This window comes from Bactrocera neohumeralis, chromosome 4, assembly GCF_024586455.1.
Source record: "Bactrocera neohumeralis isolate Rockhampton chromosome 4, APGP_CSIRO_Bneo_wtdbg2-racon-allhic-juicebox.fasta_v2, whole genome shotgun sequence".
Lineage (NCBI taxonomy): Eukaryota > Metazoa > Arthropoda > Insecta > Diptera > Tephritidae > Bactrocera > Bactrocera neohumeralis.
Window position 1 is genome coordinate 19,531,567 of NC_065921.1, and position 20,428 is coordinate 19,551,994.

Here is a 20,428-nt window from a genome sequence, read left to right on the forward strand (position 1 = left end):
GGAAACATGCCTCATATGGGTTTCTTATAAGATTGTTACTATAAATTGCAGCGATATGAGAAAAAAAAAACACTCACAAAATCACGAGTTGTTCGAATTATAAATTGATTAAGTGTGAAATCTAAAGTACTTAATTATAGCGATAGTGAATTGTAAGTAATATATTATCAAGACACTTGTGTGATAACGCTCAAGTACCGTTAACTTCATATACATTGTGACAAAATTGAAAGTGTAAATAAGACGCAACATATTTATTTATTCATCAATATTTATTTTGTCGCCTTAAAATTAACCCCAGCAGATGTTTTACACTTATACTAACGGTTTTTCCAGTTCTCGAAACACTCTTCATAAGCACTTTTTGGAATGGCCGAAAATGGGGCCACTTTCGAAGATTGCTGACTTTTTGCTTGTCAAATTCATAAATCCATGTCTTCTCGGCAGTTATAAGGCTCTCAAAGAGACCTATTTACGGCACTCTTTTGGAAAAAAATTCAGCTTTATCGAGACGAGTCGAGCAAGAACGCGTTTCATACTCAAAATATCCACCAAAATCATTCGAACGGACTCGCGAGAAAAGTCAAGCTCTCTTGCCATCTCTCTAATACTTGCTTGACGATTTTACTTCACTTTTTTAGTATTTTCATCAGTTGAAGAGGTCGAATGTCGTCTCGAACGAAACATGTCTTCGACGATCTCTCGACCGTCTTTGAAGGCTTTGTACCACTCGTAGGCTTGTGTTTTTGATAAAACTGAAGCACCGTAAGCTTTTTCCAACATTCGCAACGATTCCGCACACGAACTTTGATAACCAATAGAAATTTCGAGACAAATTCGGTGTTCGATATTTTTAACCCTTGTAAAAATCGTAACGTTTTTGAGGTATACCGTATTAAGTAGCTGCTGTAAGCAAACTGGTTGACAGATCGCACTCATATTTGGCATAGTAATTAAGGACAGTCCTAAAAACTTAGCAAATACATATTTTTGAAATATCATTTCTGGTGTCAATTTTGCGGTGCTTTTTGTCACAATGTATTTACGGTGTCACCTGATGAAGATTAGTGTGTTTGCAAATAGCTTTACAGAATTTCTCAACATAAATACTCAGAATAATAAACCAAAATCTATATATATAAAATTAAGTGGCAAAACTTCCTGTTCGCATACTCCTCCTAGACGGCTTGCCCGATTTCAATGAAATTTTCAGGGGTGGTTGGGGTCTGTTTTGAGGGTGCACATACGAAATTTAATGTGTGTATCATTGCACGTTTTGCAAAAAAAAAAAACAAAAAAACAAAATGATACATCCCCCCTATACAAATTCTCATGAAATAATCTTTTGCCGCAAGATTGACAGTCCTGTCAAATGCCTTTTACCAGAGAACTTATAATATAGAGATGGTTCAACTACGGACAAGCGTGTAAACTGTCAAGAGCCATGAATTTTCTATTAGTGGATTTCACCAATTTTGGCTCGGCAGGAGAAATTTTAACAGAAATTAGTGAACAGAGCTGAGAATTCAATGAAAATTATGCCCCGAAATATATGTATGTATATTGCTTTTGCAGACGCAAGTTGGCCTTTTGGCTTACATGTATTTTTATACGTTTACATGCTATCATATCAATTCATATGAATATCATTTTGCGAATTTTTGTGAATTCATGCAAAATTGATAATATTATTATTAAATTATGTTATTTTCATGGTAATATTTGTAGTTAATGTCCAAGTAAAAGCTACTTTTTAAATTTTTCTTATCTTTGATAATCTATATACATACATACATACATATACAAAACAATGACGGGTTTGTTCGGACACTTATAACTCGAGATCTGCTGAACCAATTTTCATGGTTATTGATTCGTTGGATTTGTCTCCGCCCCGAATAGCAGAATGCATATTAAAAACAATGAAAACTCGATATGTGTAATGAATACTTAATCTTCTTATATACATACATATACTTTTTTCATATGTACAAATTTTTTTTCAATTTTTGTTTGTTTTGTTTTTTAATATTTTGATTTGTAAATTATTTGAATAGTTCAATTTCGCTCGCTTGTTTTTTTATTCCGGCTATTTAAAAGAAAAATTTTTTGAAAATTATTCAGTGAAAACTTTATGTGTGTTGCAGATTGAACTTCGTTACAAAGCCATGAAGAGCTCGCCGTAATATCGGTCGGCGTACTTTTTGCCATCAACGTATGGGCAGCCTAAGCAAGGCAAGGCAAGAAGTACTCCCAAAATGCGATGACATACTACGTGCGGAATTATGGATCGCGGTCATTCAGCAAGCGATCGTCACAATATCACAGCACGACTTTTCAAACAACAGTTACGATGTTTCATGAACTTTATCTTGGAGTAATGTAGGTATATGTGGTGCTGTTAGATGCTAGATGTCCAAATGTTTGGTGACAACAGAGAGGTTTGTCACACGTACACATTCTACTTTAGATGGTGGATGGTGGTTACACCAGATCAAATTGAACAAACCATTTCTGGGGAAATTCCTGACGCAGAAAAAGATTCATAATTATAAGAAGTGATGAAAACCAATATGGTACAAGGACCTTGCGGACACCACAATCCCACTTCGGTTTGTATCTCTGACAATAAATGCACGAAACGATATCCAATTGCTTTTCTTTCAGAATCGCAAACTGGAAATGATTGATATCCACTCTATCGTCGTAGCTCATCAGACGACCATGCAACTTAGAGTAGTGAATATCGCAGTTGACAACATATGGATCGTATTATATTCGCCACTGTTGTCTAATTCACATTCAAAAGTCATGTCAATGTTGCGTATTGCAGTTTGGTGTAATCGATAAAATACGTTTGTAAATACGTCACCAAAGGAAGCAACATGGCGGTTACTGGTCTTGAACGATACGGTCGATACGTGAACTGCAATAAAGCGCTTTGTATGATATTTACTTTTGCGATTCATGAACGTTTTCCGACTGTTGTGCGTCTCGCAGTTAATTTGGAGAATGACCAAATAGTCTATTTCAACAAAGAGAATACAGTACAGACAGGGGAAACACCCCCAGCAACAAAATTAACATTTACGAGTTTTTTCTCAACTTTCGTCAGTGAACCGATTGCGAGAATTTGCTCTATTCGGAAATACCTTGATATTACACATACAATTACAATTACAATTGATGGAACATGATAATCACTGGAATGAAGTTCGCACACTTTTGGCGATGATCACCCTTCAAATTCCCGTCAGTTATGGGATACGACGAAAAATTACATTGCCGAAGACATTTTACATCGTATACGCTAAGAATTGGAAATGGGTCAATACCGGTTGATACTTCCGGTGGTTTGATATCAATTCCATATGCCGTTTATCAATTAACGAAAGTTGGACTCATCAGGAATGTTTGTACGAACATTGGACAAATTATTCCTTAAATGCATGCGCCATGTTAGCTGGCAAAAATACCGATATTGTTGACTTAAACTGGAAGATTCAAAGTCAAATTCCGGGAGACTTGCGGTCATACAAATCGATCGATTGTCTTGACAATGAAGACAACACAGTGATTTATCCAGTGGAATTTCTAAATAAATTCTTTGGAGAGGCTTGGTATGCCACCGCATCATTTGCGACTCAAAGTTGGATCTGTCGTTATAATGCTTCGCAATATGATTGCACCTATCAAATACATGGGGCAGAATGCTTGATTCTACGGATTTCTTTTGAGTTCTAACGATTTGCCATTTCAGTTCAAACGTATTCCGTTTCCAGAGAAAATTGCATTTGAAGTGACAATCGACAGGACACAAGGATAGTCACATAGTGTGTGGCATAAATTTGGAAATGCTATAATTTTCACACGGCCAGATAAACGTGGCGTGCTCACGAGTTGGAAAACCATCTTTTCTGTACACCGGAACAGAAACCAAAAATTGTTGTTTATAAAGCTGCTTTACATTGAAAAAAATGTAGCAAAATCTCAAATAAATGATAATCAACACAATATGAATTTTTGTCATTTAAATTCAAAAGACATAATTTCGCGCAGGACAACGGCTGCGGGGTCAGCTAGTATAAATATAAATATTCTGGGTATTGTATGACGACTTAATAATTTTGATGAATAAAACTATTCATACAAAAACCCCCGCACAAGTGAAACATTTATACGTACTTACATCTCATAAACTTGAAAAGTGTTTTCGCTCTTAAGGGAGAGACGTCTTGCCGAAAATGAATTCTATTGCAAATAGAGACTTTTTGCAGAGTTTGGTTGAGTACAAACATGTCTACATATATGGACATATATAAGTGATAAACGCAATATGTATAACGGTAATTTTAAAGTTTTAAAATGAATGGACAAAAGAATTCTATACATTCTTCATAGTACTGTATCTTCAATCTTCAATAAAACTAATTATCCCGCTAATATAGTTTACAACTCAACTTCACTTTAGTTGACATTTTTCATTTTGGTGTTATCAAAAACAACTCAACGTCTACTTCAGTTGAAATTTTGTACTTCGATGTTAGCGAAAACAACTCAACTTATACTTCAGTTTAAACTTTTCACTTCGGTGTATCGAAAAAAACTCAATCTGTCAAGATATCTTCAATAAATAATAATGTTAACTATACCTTACAACACAACTCAACCTCACTTTAGTTGAAATTTTGCACTTCGGTGTTACCGAAAACAACTCAATCAGACAAGAGTTGACTTGTTATCAACTTTTACTTCGAGTTTTTGTCGACAACTTTCTAAACAGAACTAATTGCTAACAAAAATGCAGTACAACAATTACTTTACTGTGCGATTAGCTTATAACTCAACTCCATTTCAGTTGAAATTTTGCACTTCGGTGTCATCAAAAACAACTCAACCTCTACTTCAGTTGAAATTTTGCACTTCGTTTTTATCGAAACTTCGTTGTTATCGAAAACAACTCAACCTGTCAAAACTTGTGTTGTTATCCTCTTTCAACTTAGTTGTTTGTTGTTGACAGCTATAAATAAATTTCTAAACAGACAACTAATTACTAACGAAAATACAGTGGAAATTACTTTACTGTTCCACTAGTCACACTATTGATAGTTGTTAAGGGAATTGTAAATATTTATAATTTCAAAGTGGAAGCCTCAGTTGTCTCTTGAGGTTGCAAAGGCGATGCTTGGGCTACAGCAACTGTATGAAGGAATGGATTAAGGATTGGCATGCTTAAATTAGTACAGGATGCTATTTTGAATGCGTCAGTCTGAGTCAAATTTGATCATATGTTACTTGGCAGAAAATTTCCTTCGGTTACAGTTTCCAAAAATCAATGAAAATTATAAGGTAGAGAACTTGTTTACAAAATAATTTAAATATCGTTTTTTCTTAATTTATTTAGTAAAACTTGTTAATAACTAAACATAAACTACGAGTATCTTTACAAATGATTTTCAGTGCCCAACAACAATGCTTACTATGCACATGCAATAGCATATTTGAAGAATTTCTTCAAAAAAAAAAAAAAAATACATTCCAGCCTAACATTAAAACTATGCAGTCCCAACACGCCTTAAAATAACCAACTTTCATAGAAAGCCGGCCACTCTGCCACATAGGCATAATCCGGAAAGCCTTGAATGAACTTTTCATAACCGTCGGTACGCTCCACCGCCTGATGTATCCAATGAGCACCTATGCCGATTTCCAAATTTTGTGTGTTCGTGTCAGTAGTCTAAAAGTGTTAAGGTAAACAAAAATTCAGTAATTAATTTGGAAACTATAGTGATTCGTTATATTACCTCCACATCAATGTAGAAATCTAATGCACTGCTATCTTTGCCATAGGAGTAGTAGATGAAGTAGGGTGGTTCCCAATTATCACGAATCATAGTGTCGTTGAAAGACCAATTGACAATTTTAGCTGGCGTTTTTGGTCCAATAAATATTGTCATATGATCGGGACCGGTAAGCGTAAAGTTATAACGGCTGACATTGGATGTGTCCACTTCAGTTTTGGATGCCAACGTTAGTGTTGGCTTTTCGCTAGGTATATTGGGCTCCTCATCGATGGGTATCCAAAAGCTGTTTTCTCTGTAAGAAATAAAACAAAAAATATATGAGCACTTAGACGCTCTAAGCCATGTAAGACTGCCTCTTTAAAGCGCAACTACTAACCTTGCCTTGTGCCAACGATGATTGAATATTGGCATCCCACAGAAGAGCTCATTGTTGCAGACATCAGTAACTTTATGCTTTTCACCAATACTTTTGATATTGTCTGAAATATTTTCAATGAAAAACTGTGCTCAAAAATGTCTCGAAACAATTTAACGCTTACCATCCACAATGTGGATACGGCGATCCTGTGCATATATATAAACGCCCGATTCATTCACACGTTCAGTGCCGTCGGCATTATGTAGTATACGCTTGGCATGCTGATATTTGATTATAAAAATTATAACAGTTTTTACGAGTTACTTACGAGTATACTTACGAGTAGCGAGTAACGCTGTGCGGCTACTTTGGGCGTATACGGGAAACCAACTGGAGTGACCGCTAGTATTATGAATAATAGTGTGACGCCTAAGAAACAAAGCGCGATCGTACGCGTTTTGCGGAAGAACATGTAGAGTGGCATCTAAGCGTACAATCAAGTAGAGAATAAAGAAATTTTATTGAATATTATGCATCTTCTTCAAAGCACTAAAAAAGTTAAATGAGTTAATCTTACTATGAAGCCGGCGAATAGGCATGTAAAGAAAATCGCTATTCCAGCCATTCTAATATCTGGATTAGAAGCAGACCCTGATCGTCCCATCATTGGTATCAGTGTAAAATAAATCTCTTGTGCTACTGAGGTATAGTAAAGGAATGGCAACGCTTGGCAAATGATGACGGCGATGGCGAACCAATAAGCTGCGAGACGAAAAAATAAATGTGTATTTAAATAATAGTAGTAATAACTCATAGAAAGAAGTGTGTATATTTAAAAAAAAAAACATAAAGAAAAACGCTAACGTCGGACAATAATTGAAGTACAATTTAGTTAAGTTGTCTTTTCAAATAAAATAGTTTTTCACACAGCGACTTGATTCTGATCGATCCGTTTGTATGACAGCTACATATATAATATAGTAATCGGATATCGGCGGTTCAGACCAATGAGCAGCTTCTTGTAGAGAAAAAAATGTGTGCAAAGTTTCAGATCGATATCTCAAAAACTGAGGCCTTAAAGTTCTGAAGCATGTCCCTCTTCACATAGATTCGATATACTTTTCCAAATGAAAGCCGGATACGTTTTGAGAATCTTGGGGAATCGTTTGTAAATCTTCTTCTTTACTCGTTTGTAAGTAGTCCAGAAAAATGACGCATATAACGGGTTTTTCAATAAGAGCGCTAAGTTAAAGGGTTTGAGATATCAATGAAATTCTTTATTCCTGTGAAAGTACATTCGATGCCATTATGTATGGAATTCGATTTCTTTTACATGGCCACCACGGGCACGCTTGCAGAAGTCCAGACTCTGAACCTAATTCTCGACGGCTTTCAAGCATAAATCGGTCGATTCTGCTGCAATTTCACGTTCGTTATTCGTACGCAGTTCATAAATCGTCGCTGGCTTGTTGGCATAGACCACAGACTTGACGTAGCCTCACAGGAAATAGTCTAACGGCGTCAAATCGCACGACTGAGTCGGCCAATTGTTTGGGCCATTTCGTGAGAGAACACGTTCACCAAACTTGGTTTTCAATAAATCGATTGTGAAACCACATATTGCCATTCACAGCAACGTGCCGGTCTTGATCATCATGGAAGAAGTACGGCCCAATGACGCCGCCGGCCCATAAACCGCACCAGACCGTAATTTTTTCGGAATGCAATGCTGACTCATGGAGTACATGTGGATTGCTGTCTGACCAATAACGCATATTTTGCTTATTGACGTAGCCATTTAGCCGGAAATGAGTCTCATCGCTGATGATGATTTTTCGATGGAAAATCCGGATCATTTTCAAGTTATTGCTCAGCCGAATTCATGAACATACGACAAAAACTCGTCGGCTTCAGTTCTTGCGTCAATTTGATCTTGTGAGGATGTAGGCCAAGACCCTTTCGCAAAATTCGGGACAACGATGTCATAGAGATGCCCAACGCTTGAGAACGATGTGTGAGAGACCGATTTGGGTCTTCCTTAATTGATGCGCTAGCGAAAGCAATATTCTCGACACTACCGGCACTACTTTGTCTCAATGTCACGGGAACATTTTATATCGTGCTTGTAGATTCAAATTTTTCCACTAGAAGCAAGTGTTGATCTGACACGATGAGTATGACGACTACAAAATAGACGTAGCGCTCTTAAAATTGAGGACACAACTAACTCCGAACTCGTTGTTGGGCGGTATATCTTTCCATGATAAAATGGCAAACTTTTCCGAAGAGAAATGTCAAAATAGCGTGGAAAAATATGAAGTCGTTTGCTATTCCTATAGGTCTACTTTTGTAGCGTCCCTATTGAAAAGCCCGTTATGAATGTCAAAAACAGACCTATAAACGTCTTCGTGACGAAACCGACACTCCGCTTAGGAAGAATAAACACAATTTGCTTACCTCTACGATGCCATTTTGTAATCAAATTAATGATGAGAGCTGCTATGTCGAAGAATACAGCGAGCATAAACATGAAAGCCGAACGCACATTAAACGCTGTAAGCACGATTGTTAGCAGAATTAGCATTAGACAATGTGAATGCATGAAAAGTTGAATGCGAAAGCCCAAACTCAGCAGATCCTTTGAGTAAAACAAAAAAATGATTTTAATTTCAGTAAACTAGAACACTTGCAGAACTCACCTTCTTTGTACGCTCCAAGAATAATGCTGGAAAGATGGCCATACAGAAAAATATTGGACAAAAGTAGAGACCAAATATTAACCATGTTTGACTAAACCAAGTCATAGAGCGTCCAACACCGTCCATAAATACTGCAATAATTAAAACAAAAACTGCCCCCAAAGAGAGTGAGAGTAATTGTACGGCAAACGCGAGAGCGTAACGACGAATGACCGCCAACCAGCCAAGACCCGAACGTGCTGACATGAAGAAGAGCGACACACCGATGGCACATACAGCTATCACACAAACAACGCTATTGACAATGATACTGGTGTTCAGCGTGTAGTATAGTATAAACCAACCGAGAAAATCATAGAAAACAACATGACCAGCTTCATTGCCCTAAGTGAGAGTTAACAGCGAGAAGAGTTATGTAAAGGGTTAATGCATTTTATTATGGGGACTTACTGTTGGATTTTCCATTTCCGGTGCGTTAGCTATAGATCTGGCAAGATGTAAGACATTATCGCCTGTATTTTGTAGTGAACCTTTCGGCAGGATATTGAAACTATCATACTCAGTGTGATAGACATAACCATTGTAGATATAAGCTATATCCAAACCTAAACAATTAAAAAAAAATCAAATATGTACATAAATGACCGGTTAGGTAGTGCTATTTAATGCTTACCAGGCACACTGCCGTAATCACGGAAAATTCGGAAGTCCGTATCGGATGGTATGAAATCATTCTGAAATAGTTCCTCTGCCAAGGTAGTTGCGAAGGGATGTGGCACTTTGCGGTAATAGTTCATGAGCCACGGATTGCCAGGTCCGGACTGGAATAGTAATTCGCGACCTCCCGAACCGGCAGCATCCAAATTGATTAGTGCTCTGTGTTAGAATGTGCGTTTAGTTAATAATATCAATAATCTAATTTCAGATCTCTACTTACTTGCAATTTTTGGCCCACTTATGCTGAGTTATGAATCCATGTGACGCCTGTAACGGATTCTCTTCGGCACCATTGAAAAGGAAGACAATGGGATTTTGAAGTGGTCCACTCGATTTGGCGATAACACGTAACACCTCTAACATTGTTGCCACCATCGAAGTATCATCACCAGCACCCGGACTACCAGGCGCGCTGTCGAAGTGCGCATTTATGAGTAGATAATTTTCGCTTGTATTATTTTTCGCACTCAATTTGGCGACAACATTTTGTACACCCTGATACATATTCAACATGGTCCAATGAATATATGAACCGGTCGCTAACTGAACATCGATTTCGAGTTCGAAGTAATCGCTCATTTGTGTCTTAACCTTATTGATTTCGCTGACCAGCAGCTCAACAGCTTTTACCTCATTCGCTTCACTGCCCACCACCTTCGGACCGAGACGTGCTAAGTTGACTAGAATTTGTTCGGCACGTTCGGCTATATATGAGTCGGAATTTGTGGCCTCATCTTTAAGTGTGAGCGGTGTGGGTAAACGTACAACTTGTGTGAGAACTATGCTCAGGTAGAGTATGAACCAAAAGGCGGTGAAAAGCGGCGCATAATACCAGTTGAGTTTTTTCGGTACCTCAAAATCGACATCGATGTGATACTTTGATTTGAACTGGAATGAATAGCAGGAAATTGCGTAAATTATTTTATTATTAAGACAATTTAGGGTTGTAATTAGTTTATATTAAAAAAGATTGCGGCGGTTAATTAGAACACTCTAGTTTTGCACTATTATTCTTTCTGATAGTCATCAGCTTTCAGCAGTGTATGGTTTCGACGATTCAGAGCGGGTGAAAACGACACCATGGATAAGCCAGCCGGCGGAAGACCTGTGACAATGACTACCGATCAAATCATGGAAAAAATCGAGTTAGACCGGCATGTGGCATCTCGTGACATCGATCAGAAGATGGGAGTTAGTCACCAAACAATTTTAAACCATCTGCAGAAGTATGGATACACAAAAAAGCTTAATGTTTGGACGCCGCATGATTTGACGGAAAAAAACTTTGTAGACCGAATTAAAACCTACGAAATGCTGCTGAAACGGCACGAACTCGACCCATTTTTGAAGCGGATGGTGACTACGAAGAAAAATAGATCACATACGACAATATCAAGCGAAAACGGTCGTTGTCGAAGGCCGGTGAATCGTCACAAACAGTGGCCAAGCCGGAATTGACGGCCAGGAAGGTTTTGCTGTGTGTTTGGTGGGATTGGAAGGGAATCATCCACTATGAGCTGCTCCCATATGACCAGACGCTTAATTCTACCATCTACTGCGAACAACTGGACCGCTTGAAGTAGGCGATCGACCAGTAGCGTCCAGAATTGACTAACAGGAAGGGTGTAGTGTTCCACCAGGACAACGCCAGACCACACACTTCGTTGATGACTCGTCAGAAGCTACGGGAGCTCGGATGGGAGGTTTTATCGCACTATATACTATGTTTATAGCCCGGACATAGCGCCAAATGATTACCACTTGTTCCAGTCCATGGCGAACGCCCTTGTTGGTGTAAAGTTGAACTCAAAAGAGGCTTGTGAAAAGTGGCTGTCCGAGTTCTTCGCAGGTAATGAGAGAGACTTCTACGAGGAAGGTATTAAGAAGTTGCCGTCTAGATGGAAACAGATTATCGAACGAAACGGCGTATATTTGAAGTAATTCCTATCACTTTAACACTTTTTATAAAGCATTGAATAAAGAGCAAAAAAGCGGAAGGGATATTTGACAACCTTATATGTATGTATGTTGGCAAAGGTATCTCAAAACTATAAAGAAACAATATCGAGCGCTGACGTAGCAAATATGCCGAATTTTTGGCCGCGTTCCAGTGCAAGATTTTAATAATTAAAAAACGTCACCTAAGTATGGTGAGGTTTTGGTACCATAAACTATTACCCAAAATAATTGGAGAGCATTTTGATTCATTAAAAATTCTTGCACGCAGCCCTTTGCTATACAGATTTCTGCTGAGGTCTTCCCATATTTTAAGCCAGGCAACAACTCTATTTGTAGGCAATGTTTACTTTTACTCTTCATGAGGTTCTTTAACATGTAGTACTATATTTTAAAAGTAAAAAAAAGCAAGTTGTCTATATTAGGCAATTCAATGAACTTATTATTCAAGTACTCAAGGTCACATATTTGCATTAGATTACGGTATCAACAAAATTTAACCGCGAGTTCCTTGCAAAATGTTGTAGAAATATTTCTGCATAACCTTTCGCAACAATTCTTTACAATTACCATAAATACAATCATCATCATTCGAAGCGATTATTTAAGATTAGCTGATTTTTCTGAGTGTATACATACTTATGTATATTATCAAATGCGCCTACGATTACGACTACCATTATGCATTCGTATTTATGTCTACAAAGAATGCTAGAATCTGTGGTTCCAGCAAATAACTGCTAAGCACTCGAAACACAGCAAAAGCAATAATGCAAAGTAATTAAAGCAATTAATCCTTTAAATGATTAATTAATTGCTTGCTAATCTAATCAACGGGCAACAATAATGGGCGACGGCAACATGCTCAGACGCGTGCAATATTTCTGTGGTCAACTATCAGGCGACAAAAGATAAGTAGAAGTGCTGTAAATAAATACTAATATGATTCAGTGAATCGTGTGTCTCTAAGCAAAGCAATATTTATTAGCTCTTTTCTTTGAAGTTATCCTCTTTTAAGTTTGCTTGTTCTTGCACGAGCTTTTGTTGCCGCCAAAGGCCATAAAATATTGGCAATTTGGCAATTATTTCAACGAAAGTGTGGTGTATACCATATACATATATGTATGTATATGTTTATAATATGGAGCCAATATAGACTACTAAGAAGTACATTTAATGGTCAGTGACTTTGATTGGTGATGTAATGCATTTTATGGTTATTATTAGTACTGCTCAATGAAGCGCAAAAATAATCGATGAAATATTTTAATTGTCATGAAATAATTATAATCTAAAAATTATTTTAATTACTCTTAAAATATTTCAGATTTTGCTAAATATCAAAATGTCACAAATAGTAATTGGTTTGTATTGTATTTATATCTATTTTATTATTATACTCTTCCAACTTGTTACTACAGAGTATAATAGCTTTGTTCCCCGTAACTTAACGTAGGTGTAACGGTTACCTAACTATCCTAACTTAGTACAAAAAAGTTACGAGTTCGTAGATGAGCGTAATCGAACCACTGCCACGTCCACAAAACCCCATTGACCGAAAACGCCTAAAGTGCCATGACTATGCAAGTGGCCCCGCCCTCTAATAGTTTAATGAACATATCTCATAAACTACTAAAGCTATAACAACCAAATTTACGCAGCTCAAATATTATAAGAACTCCTACCGACACATGGATGAAATCGGAAGATAACCCCGCTCACTCCCCATATAGCGGTACGATTAAAAACTACTAAAAGCGCCATAAATCAATAACTAAATACGCCAGCGACGTTAAAATTACTTTCGAAATGCTATGAGAAGGCTTTATGAGAGCTGTGGTAAAAATTTGACAATGGACGTGGTAACGCCCACTTTTTGATAAAATCACGTGTCTCGTGACCCGACCTAACGATATCAACTAAATTTAGTAACTTGCATTCTTCTCATATTCCTATATGACAGCGTGAAAATGGGTGAAAACGGACTACAACCCCCTCCTCCCATATAGGACAATTTTGAATTCCATTTGAATCTTTCACTTTACAGTCTACGAATCAAAAAGTATTAAATATAACGGGATACAATTTTGCACTAATATTTTGTTGAAAGTATGCCCAAAAGTTGTCCAAAGCCAAGCAAACCTGTTCAAGCCCCTAGGTACCGAATATGTGGACCCCAGTTGACTTTTGACCAAAAATATCGCTTAATGTATGGGATATACTATACAATTGAAACTCAGACAAAATCCTTTGCCGACAATAGTAATTCTGTGTGTATGAGCCCCCATTTACATAATATAAAGGTTTTCGAACTTAGTACTGCATATATCGACAAATATTTGAGTTGTTTCAATGAAAATGAAAGAGCTTGTTTTACTCATAACAGTATATTTTTGCACCTAAAATAGATATAATTGGTCAAAAATTTGACTTAGCCTCCATATAACTAATATCGTGGTTTTCGAAGATCCTGCTGACTTTGCTTCATATGATTGGTGATTGTATGTGAGATACCTTATTGAAACCCAGGGAACATTTTTTTAGTATATTGTATGATAATAGTTAATAGACAAAATCGGGTCGATAATACCCCACATATGTACTTGTATAATGTTTTGCGTCTTTCTAACAAACCTTATGGTGACATTTAACATCTTAGGGTATTCCCTGGTTTGATTCTTGCAAAGTTTGGTTGCACCCGAACTTAGCCCTTGTGGTCGATTCTGATTATTCATGAACAACCATTATATTCCTTAAATTGACAGCTCTTCTACAAATCTTGATTGCTAGTGACACCGTTAGAGTTAATGGAGAGCAAAATTGTAAGAAGTTGATCTTGATAACATTTGGTTCCAACAGGGCGGGACTACGTGCCACATATTACTTGAAACAACCTAATAATTGCGAGAAAAGTTTGGAGATTCGATTATTTCAAGAAATTGTGAAACTGAATGGCCTCTAAGAAGTTGTGATTTAACACCATTACATTACCTCTTGTGGGGTTATTAGAAGTCATTAGTTTCTAGCAATAAACTAGACTATCTTCAAATTTTAGTCATTGTTGAACTCGCTATTCATAACATACGACATGATTTAGTGTAAAAAGTACTTGAAAATGGTTTCCTCGTATTCGAATTTATTATCTTTTAAGTGTTTTTCAAAATGCTTTTAAAATGCCAAAAATTTAATGAATACAGTGGCTCTGGTTGTAATATTACTTTTACGATTAAGTTTTTCTTCAAAACTATCTTTTTCAAAACATCAAACACGATTTCTCAGGTTCTACTGAATCGATTTAGCTGAAAATTTTAAAGAGGTTCTTTATAGACTTTTTCATGTCTGGAACTATTACTATTTTTAATAAAAATTTGAAACATCCAACAAAAGTTATATTTTTCAGGCAGTGTCCATTTCGTGAAGAATTTTGTTGCACCTTTTTCGTAGAACATTGTGTCGTCATTCTAAATGAATAATTTTTTCCTGATTTTGTTTTCAGATAGCTAGGAGGGTTGAAACCGTGCGTATGGTCACGTAGCAATTTTTTGAGACTCCCGACTTTATCAGTTGCTAATTTTTGAAATTTCTGACTTTTTTTAAATTAATTTTTTTGATTTTTCCTTTATATTCTTGTAATGTTTATAAAAAACTAATAAAAAAATATATAATAAAAACATTTATTGCCTTTTCTTTGCGACATTTCAAAAATTGCCTGAAAGTCATGTCTCTAGACTAGAATACTACTGAAAATGGTCAGTCCTTTTTTATGGAATTTTTATAGTGAAATGAAGAAACACAAGGCTTCGAACTTACTTAGACACTAGACTTATTAGGCCTTTGGCTATAATTTGGAGTTTTTTTAAGTAAAAATATTTTGTTAATTGCCAAATAAGCTCCAATGACACTCATGAAGAAAAAAGTTAGACAAATTTGTATATACCCACAAATTATTTATTACTACCGCTGGAACTAGAGTTTTTCCAAAAAAAAAATTTTTTTTTAACATAAAAATTTGAAATTTCAGGATATTTTGTGACTACTTTTTTATGACAAAAGAAATTTGAATATTTTTCAAAAATCTTAGTTTATGCGATAGCACCATATGTGATGAATCTACCATTATAATTTCAAAGCAATCGATGGAGGCGTTTTTGAGAAATCATGGACGCTAGTTTAAAAGTGGAGTTTCTGGGAAAAAACAGGTTTGAAAGTTCAGTTGTGAGGCCACACGCTCTACAAACCTTACTCTCTCAGTCATGCAACTTTCTAACTACATTCAATATCGGAAAATTACTTTACCAGTACAGTTTATGAATCCTATAGACTGGATTAGTATAAAAAAAAAAACGGGAAGACCAGCTTAACTCTTAAAACACTTAAATTTTAAGTAATTATACTTACACTCATTTTTGCTTTAAAACTCCAAAAACTTCACCAGCAACAGCAAATATTTCTTCACAACTTCACAAAACCACACACAAATTTGGGAAATATCGTTTGAATAATTTCACAAAGTTTCGTTAAACTTTTTCATACAAATATGTATTCCATATGAACTCACTGTATAAACTCTATTAAAAAATACAAACTATTTTTTGTTATCTTTGTTCACAAATGTTTCGTATTTTCCATTTGCTTTCAGTATGTTAGCTATAGAACACAAATGACCCGAGATCCTGTACGATCTACAGGCTTTGTAAATCTTTTGGATTTGAATTTTTCACTTTCCACTTCCGCGTTGTGCTGTTTTGATTTGCGACTACACTAGTTGAACGTCTTTCAACCACCGACTTTCACATCGAATTGAAGTTTTGATTCGTACGCACCAAGCTCAAATAATAATTGATTTGGAAAAATAACACAAGTACAAATGATCATAAATTTTTATGTATAACTGTGCGTATGTAAATATGCTTCGACGGTATTGTCGTTTGTAATATAGTGTTTGGGGATTGTAAAAAGAAATAACCACAATTATCTAAAAATTTCGATATCTGAAGTGATAAAACACCGACATATAGCAACGTTAAAATCCATATTTCTGTTTCATTCCTTAATTTTTTATGACTCTAAATTGGTGTATGATAGTATTGATTTCTTTATAACTAGTACTATCTGCAATACTGTGCTTTTATATAGCTATGTACATATAAATGTACATTTATGAATGTTGATAAAATTTCTGTACTTTTTGAGATATATTTTGGCGTAAGGAATTCGGTTGGTAAAAGCAAGCATTGTTTTTATTTTTTTTTTCAAAAGTCGAATTATTTCTAATGTATTTTCACATTTTTTTATATATACTATACCATTTTTTTTACATTTTGTGAGTAAACATTTTGAAAAAAAAAATTGTTAATCACCCTTTTTATTCTAGCTTCGAAAAGCGTATCTGTTGCTCACGATTTTGGGAGCATGTCCTAGCTAAAAAAAAAGCGAAATGCGCCTAATTGTGGGCAACATTACTTTGCTATATTGGCCAGATTTGCAAAAGAGGCATGACTAAGCTAAAAATAAGCGCGATGCGCCTAATTGTAGGCAACATAATTTTATTTTGTTGGCCAGATTTGCAAAAAGAGGGAGATAATGTCATCTATAGCATGTAAAATCTACATAAAAAAAATATTTAACTATGTATTGTGTGTTCGTATAATAAGTTTATTGATTTAATCAAATATTCGGTACTGTGTCTTCGCTACTAAAATAATTTAGACATCATAAATTTATTAACTGAAATTGTATAGATTTATCATAGCATAAATGTTATCTAGTAACTCAAAAAACTTTTTATAACCGAAGCTGTACGTCGTTCTAGAGCGTAATTCAATACAAGGATTTTAAAATTTGGCGCTTTTATTGTAGTTTTTTATTGTGACTTTATTTTACGATATAAATTACGTTAAACATTTTTATCTTTACGAGGTACGTAAGTTGTTCTTATTTCTCTATTATATGTGACTTGTTAGAGATATGGATAATGACATTATTGCAAGTATTGTCATAAACAATTGTCGCAGCGCCTCGGTGGCTATCTAACTAATAGAGAATTATTTACCTAAGTAGCAGCAAGAATTGCTTTAAGCTGCTTCGGAGATTATAAAATGTCTCGAAGAAGGGAACCGGGTATCTGTTCAAATAAACTTAGTCAGCAGTGATACTAAAAACGTTATCATACAATACGGAGCACATTTATAAGAACTCACATTTTTGCAAAACAAAAAAAAAAGGAAAATAGCCCTGAACATTTTGAATGGTATCAAAAGTGGTTTCATTTCGGTTCGGGTCCTTTCTGTCGGATATATGGATATCGGACCACTATAAAATATAGCTGTCATACAAACTGACCGATCCAACTCAAGTTCTTGTATGGAAAACTTTTGTAGTTGACGAGATATTTGCACCAAATATGGCACTTTGACTTCATACCAGATCACTTGGATCATGGAGTCCCCAAACCAAACTCTGGATCTCTTTCTCTGCCCATATACTGGCGAGAGAGTAGTGGGTGGGAAGAAGCTGTTGGAGGAGAGTGACAGTGAGCTATTTTATAGATGGATCAAAGCTTGGGGGGGAAAGGTTGGTGGAGGGATTTACTCACAGGAACTCTTTATCAACTCCAGCTTCAAACTTCTTGACTATTGCAGTGCTTTCCAAGCCATGATTGTAGCCATTATGGTACCAGTAGACTTACTGTTCCGTGCAGCCTCCTTCAGAGAAGTAACTATCCAATCAGATAGCAGACTAGTCTTGAACTCATTAACAATGCGTTCAGAGTTTGTTAAGGAGTGCCTAACCTCGCTGTCAATAGCATCGATTCTTTTAGCGATTAGACTGGTATGGGTGCCAGGCCACGGCGGAATCGTAGTAGGAAATTGTAAAGATGAAGGCAAGAAAAGGCACACTAGAACCGCTTTCAGTAGAATGGGTGCAGGTCGGTGTTCTACTACTAGATAGCTGGGCTTCGTGGCAGCTTTCACAGTGCTGGTACACCATCGGACTATGCGCTGTCGCAAAATCCTTTTAGCTAAAGATCGATCGGAAGAGATCTAATGTACTCTTTGCCCTCAGTAAGACTAGCCTCTCCCTAGTATGAAGGTTTTGACAGGCCTTATTGGTGTTCAAGCTGTGAGGCTGGGAATCTTACCAGATACCATTTGCAGACGCTGTATGGAAGAAGACCAGGTGGAAATAACTCAACACATCCTTCTTGACTGTCCCGCGTTTGGGAGGTCAAGACTTTAACGCTTGAAAGCGCGTACCTTTAGACATCCCACATCCGACGAGAATGAAAATTAAACGCCAATGCAAAATTGCGTTTCGCCAATTTATAAGTTCGAAAACAGGACTTCTTCTTTTCCTATGGCTTCGCAAAGGACTGCTTATAGCAGTCCACGTGCGATCTCTCTACATCAGCCATCTAACCTAACCTTCCTGTCCTTTCTTGCTATTAGAAATGAACGTGTGAGGGTTTTTATAGAATCCGTGCAGTCGAAGTTTACTTTTTTCTTGTTTTCACAAACATATTTTTTATTTAGTTTTATTTGACTTCAGAAGCTTTTTTGGGTTATTACCAATATTACTTTCAGATTTTCAGTTTTTTGCTTTTTAATAAAATTTTTTCAAAGCCTCACAATATTTAAAAATTTTCGGTTTTCCCCGTTTTTATCACTGCATTTTTATTTTTTCCTCTACCGCACACTGAGCAGGAATACTGTTTTAATTTATGCAGCGTTGCATAAACCTTTCGTTGGAATGCGCGTTTTTGCACTGACTGTGTGAAGCTGGTGGCTAATGGAAATGCGCCACAATAAGCTCGCTCTACAGTACACACATATCTATCGCCATACAAACTGGTAAACGCTGAAGAAGATCCACAATTAGGGGTCGCTCGCTCATTACTGCGAACGTGCGACAATTATAGACACTGCCTTACGTGTGTAAATTGAGCCGGCCACTCCCCAAATGTTTATGTTGCACTTGTTCAGATTCTTTTCATTAAAATTCGCGTTGATTTTCCACTGTTTGCTGTTTTTCTAAATACTATTTATTTACTTTTTGTTGTAAATCAATTTTAATTGTTGTATCAAATAGCTGGAAAAATTGCGGATTCACTGCCCGCCTGCCCGTGAACTGACCAACCTTTTTCCACCCACACTTTGCGATTTGTTGCATCATCATCGTTGGTTGGTTGCTCTTGTTTACCGTATTTGTTTGTATCACCATTGGTTGTTGTTTATTTTTGACATTTATTTCGAAACTTTCGATTTACATTTGTTTGTGCCATCAAATTTCAATGTTCACTGCACATCAAATAGCGGCTGCGTAAATTACTGTGAAATTAAATGTCGCACAGTGGTTTGGAAGTGAGCAAATACAGGAAAGAAAATAATTAGTAGTTCGTTAAATATTTTATTTGAAGTTTTTTAGGTTAAGGCTCTGATAGCTTAATTGCTTTACAAGTATAATGATTTTCAGTCTATATTTATGGCAAAAAAGTACCCGGAAATTGTAAAAAAAAATATTATATTTTTCATCAATATTTATTTTGTTGCCTTCAAAGTAATCCCCACCAGATGTAATACACTTATGCCACCGTTTTTCCAATCCTCGAAACAATTTTCATAATCGATCGACTGAAAATAGGTTCCACGAAGCGGCAATTTCGGTTTGGGGAACAAGGAAAAATCACATGAACCCCAATCTGGTGAATACGGTGGTATGTATTGCATTAAAATTGTCAAAATTGTGGCTTGATTCATCTAAAATCCATGAATTGTTCTTCCATGAATTGTTCTTCTACAATTCCAACCGTTTTCGACGGATTTTCTCACTCAAACGCCTCAATACGGTCAAATAGAACTCCTTATTGACCATTGTTGACCATATGTTCCTCAAGA

General features: G+C 36.2%; 1 protein-coding gene across 4 annotated transcripts; it reads right to left on the reverse strand.

Annotated features, from left to right (window-relative positions):
- Nucleotides 1-5,379: 5,379 nt before the first annotated feature.
- Nucleotides 5,380-19,303, reverse strand: LOC126755376 (endoplasmic reticulum metallopeptidase 1-like). Of its 4 annotated transcripts, none has more exons than XM_050467908.1 (13): nucleotides 19,103-19,303; nucleotides 15,933-16,102; nucleotides 9,799-10,466; nucleotides 9,535-9,737; nucleotides 9,312-9,466; nucleotides 8,862-9,245; nucleotides 8,620-8,800; nucleotides 6,740-6,924; nucleotides 6,503-6,646; nucleotides 6,344-6,443; nucleotides 6,181-6,283; nucleotides 5,805-6,096; nucleotides 5,380-5,737 (listed from the first exon to the last, which is right to left on the reverse strand). In XM_050467908.1, exons 2-13 carry the CDS (start codon nucleotides 15,936-15,938, stop codon nucleotides 5,576-5,578), a joined length of 2,583 nt encoding a protein of 860 aa, XP_050323865.1. In that variant the 5' UTR covers nucleotides 15,939-16,102; nucleotides 19,103-19,303; the 3' UTR covers nucleotides 5,380-5,575. The 4 variants fall into 4 exon arrangements, with proteins under 4 accessions (XP_050323865.1, XP_050323863.1, XP_050323862.1 ...); XM_050467906.1 differs by having other exon boundaries at nucleotides 15,933-16,216; XM_050467905.1 differs by having other exon boundaries at nucleotides 15,933-16,361.
- Between the last annotated feature and the right edge of the window lie 1,125 nt (nucleotides 19,304-20,428).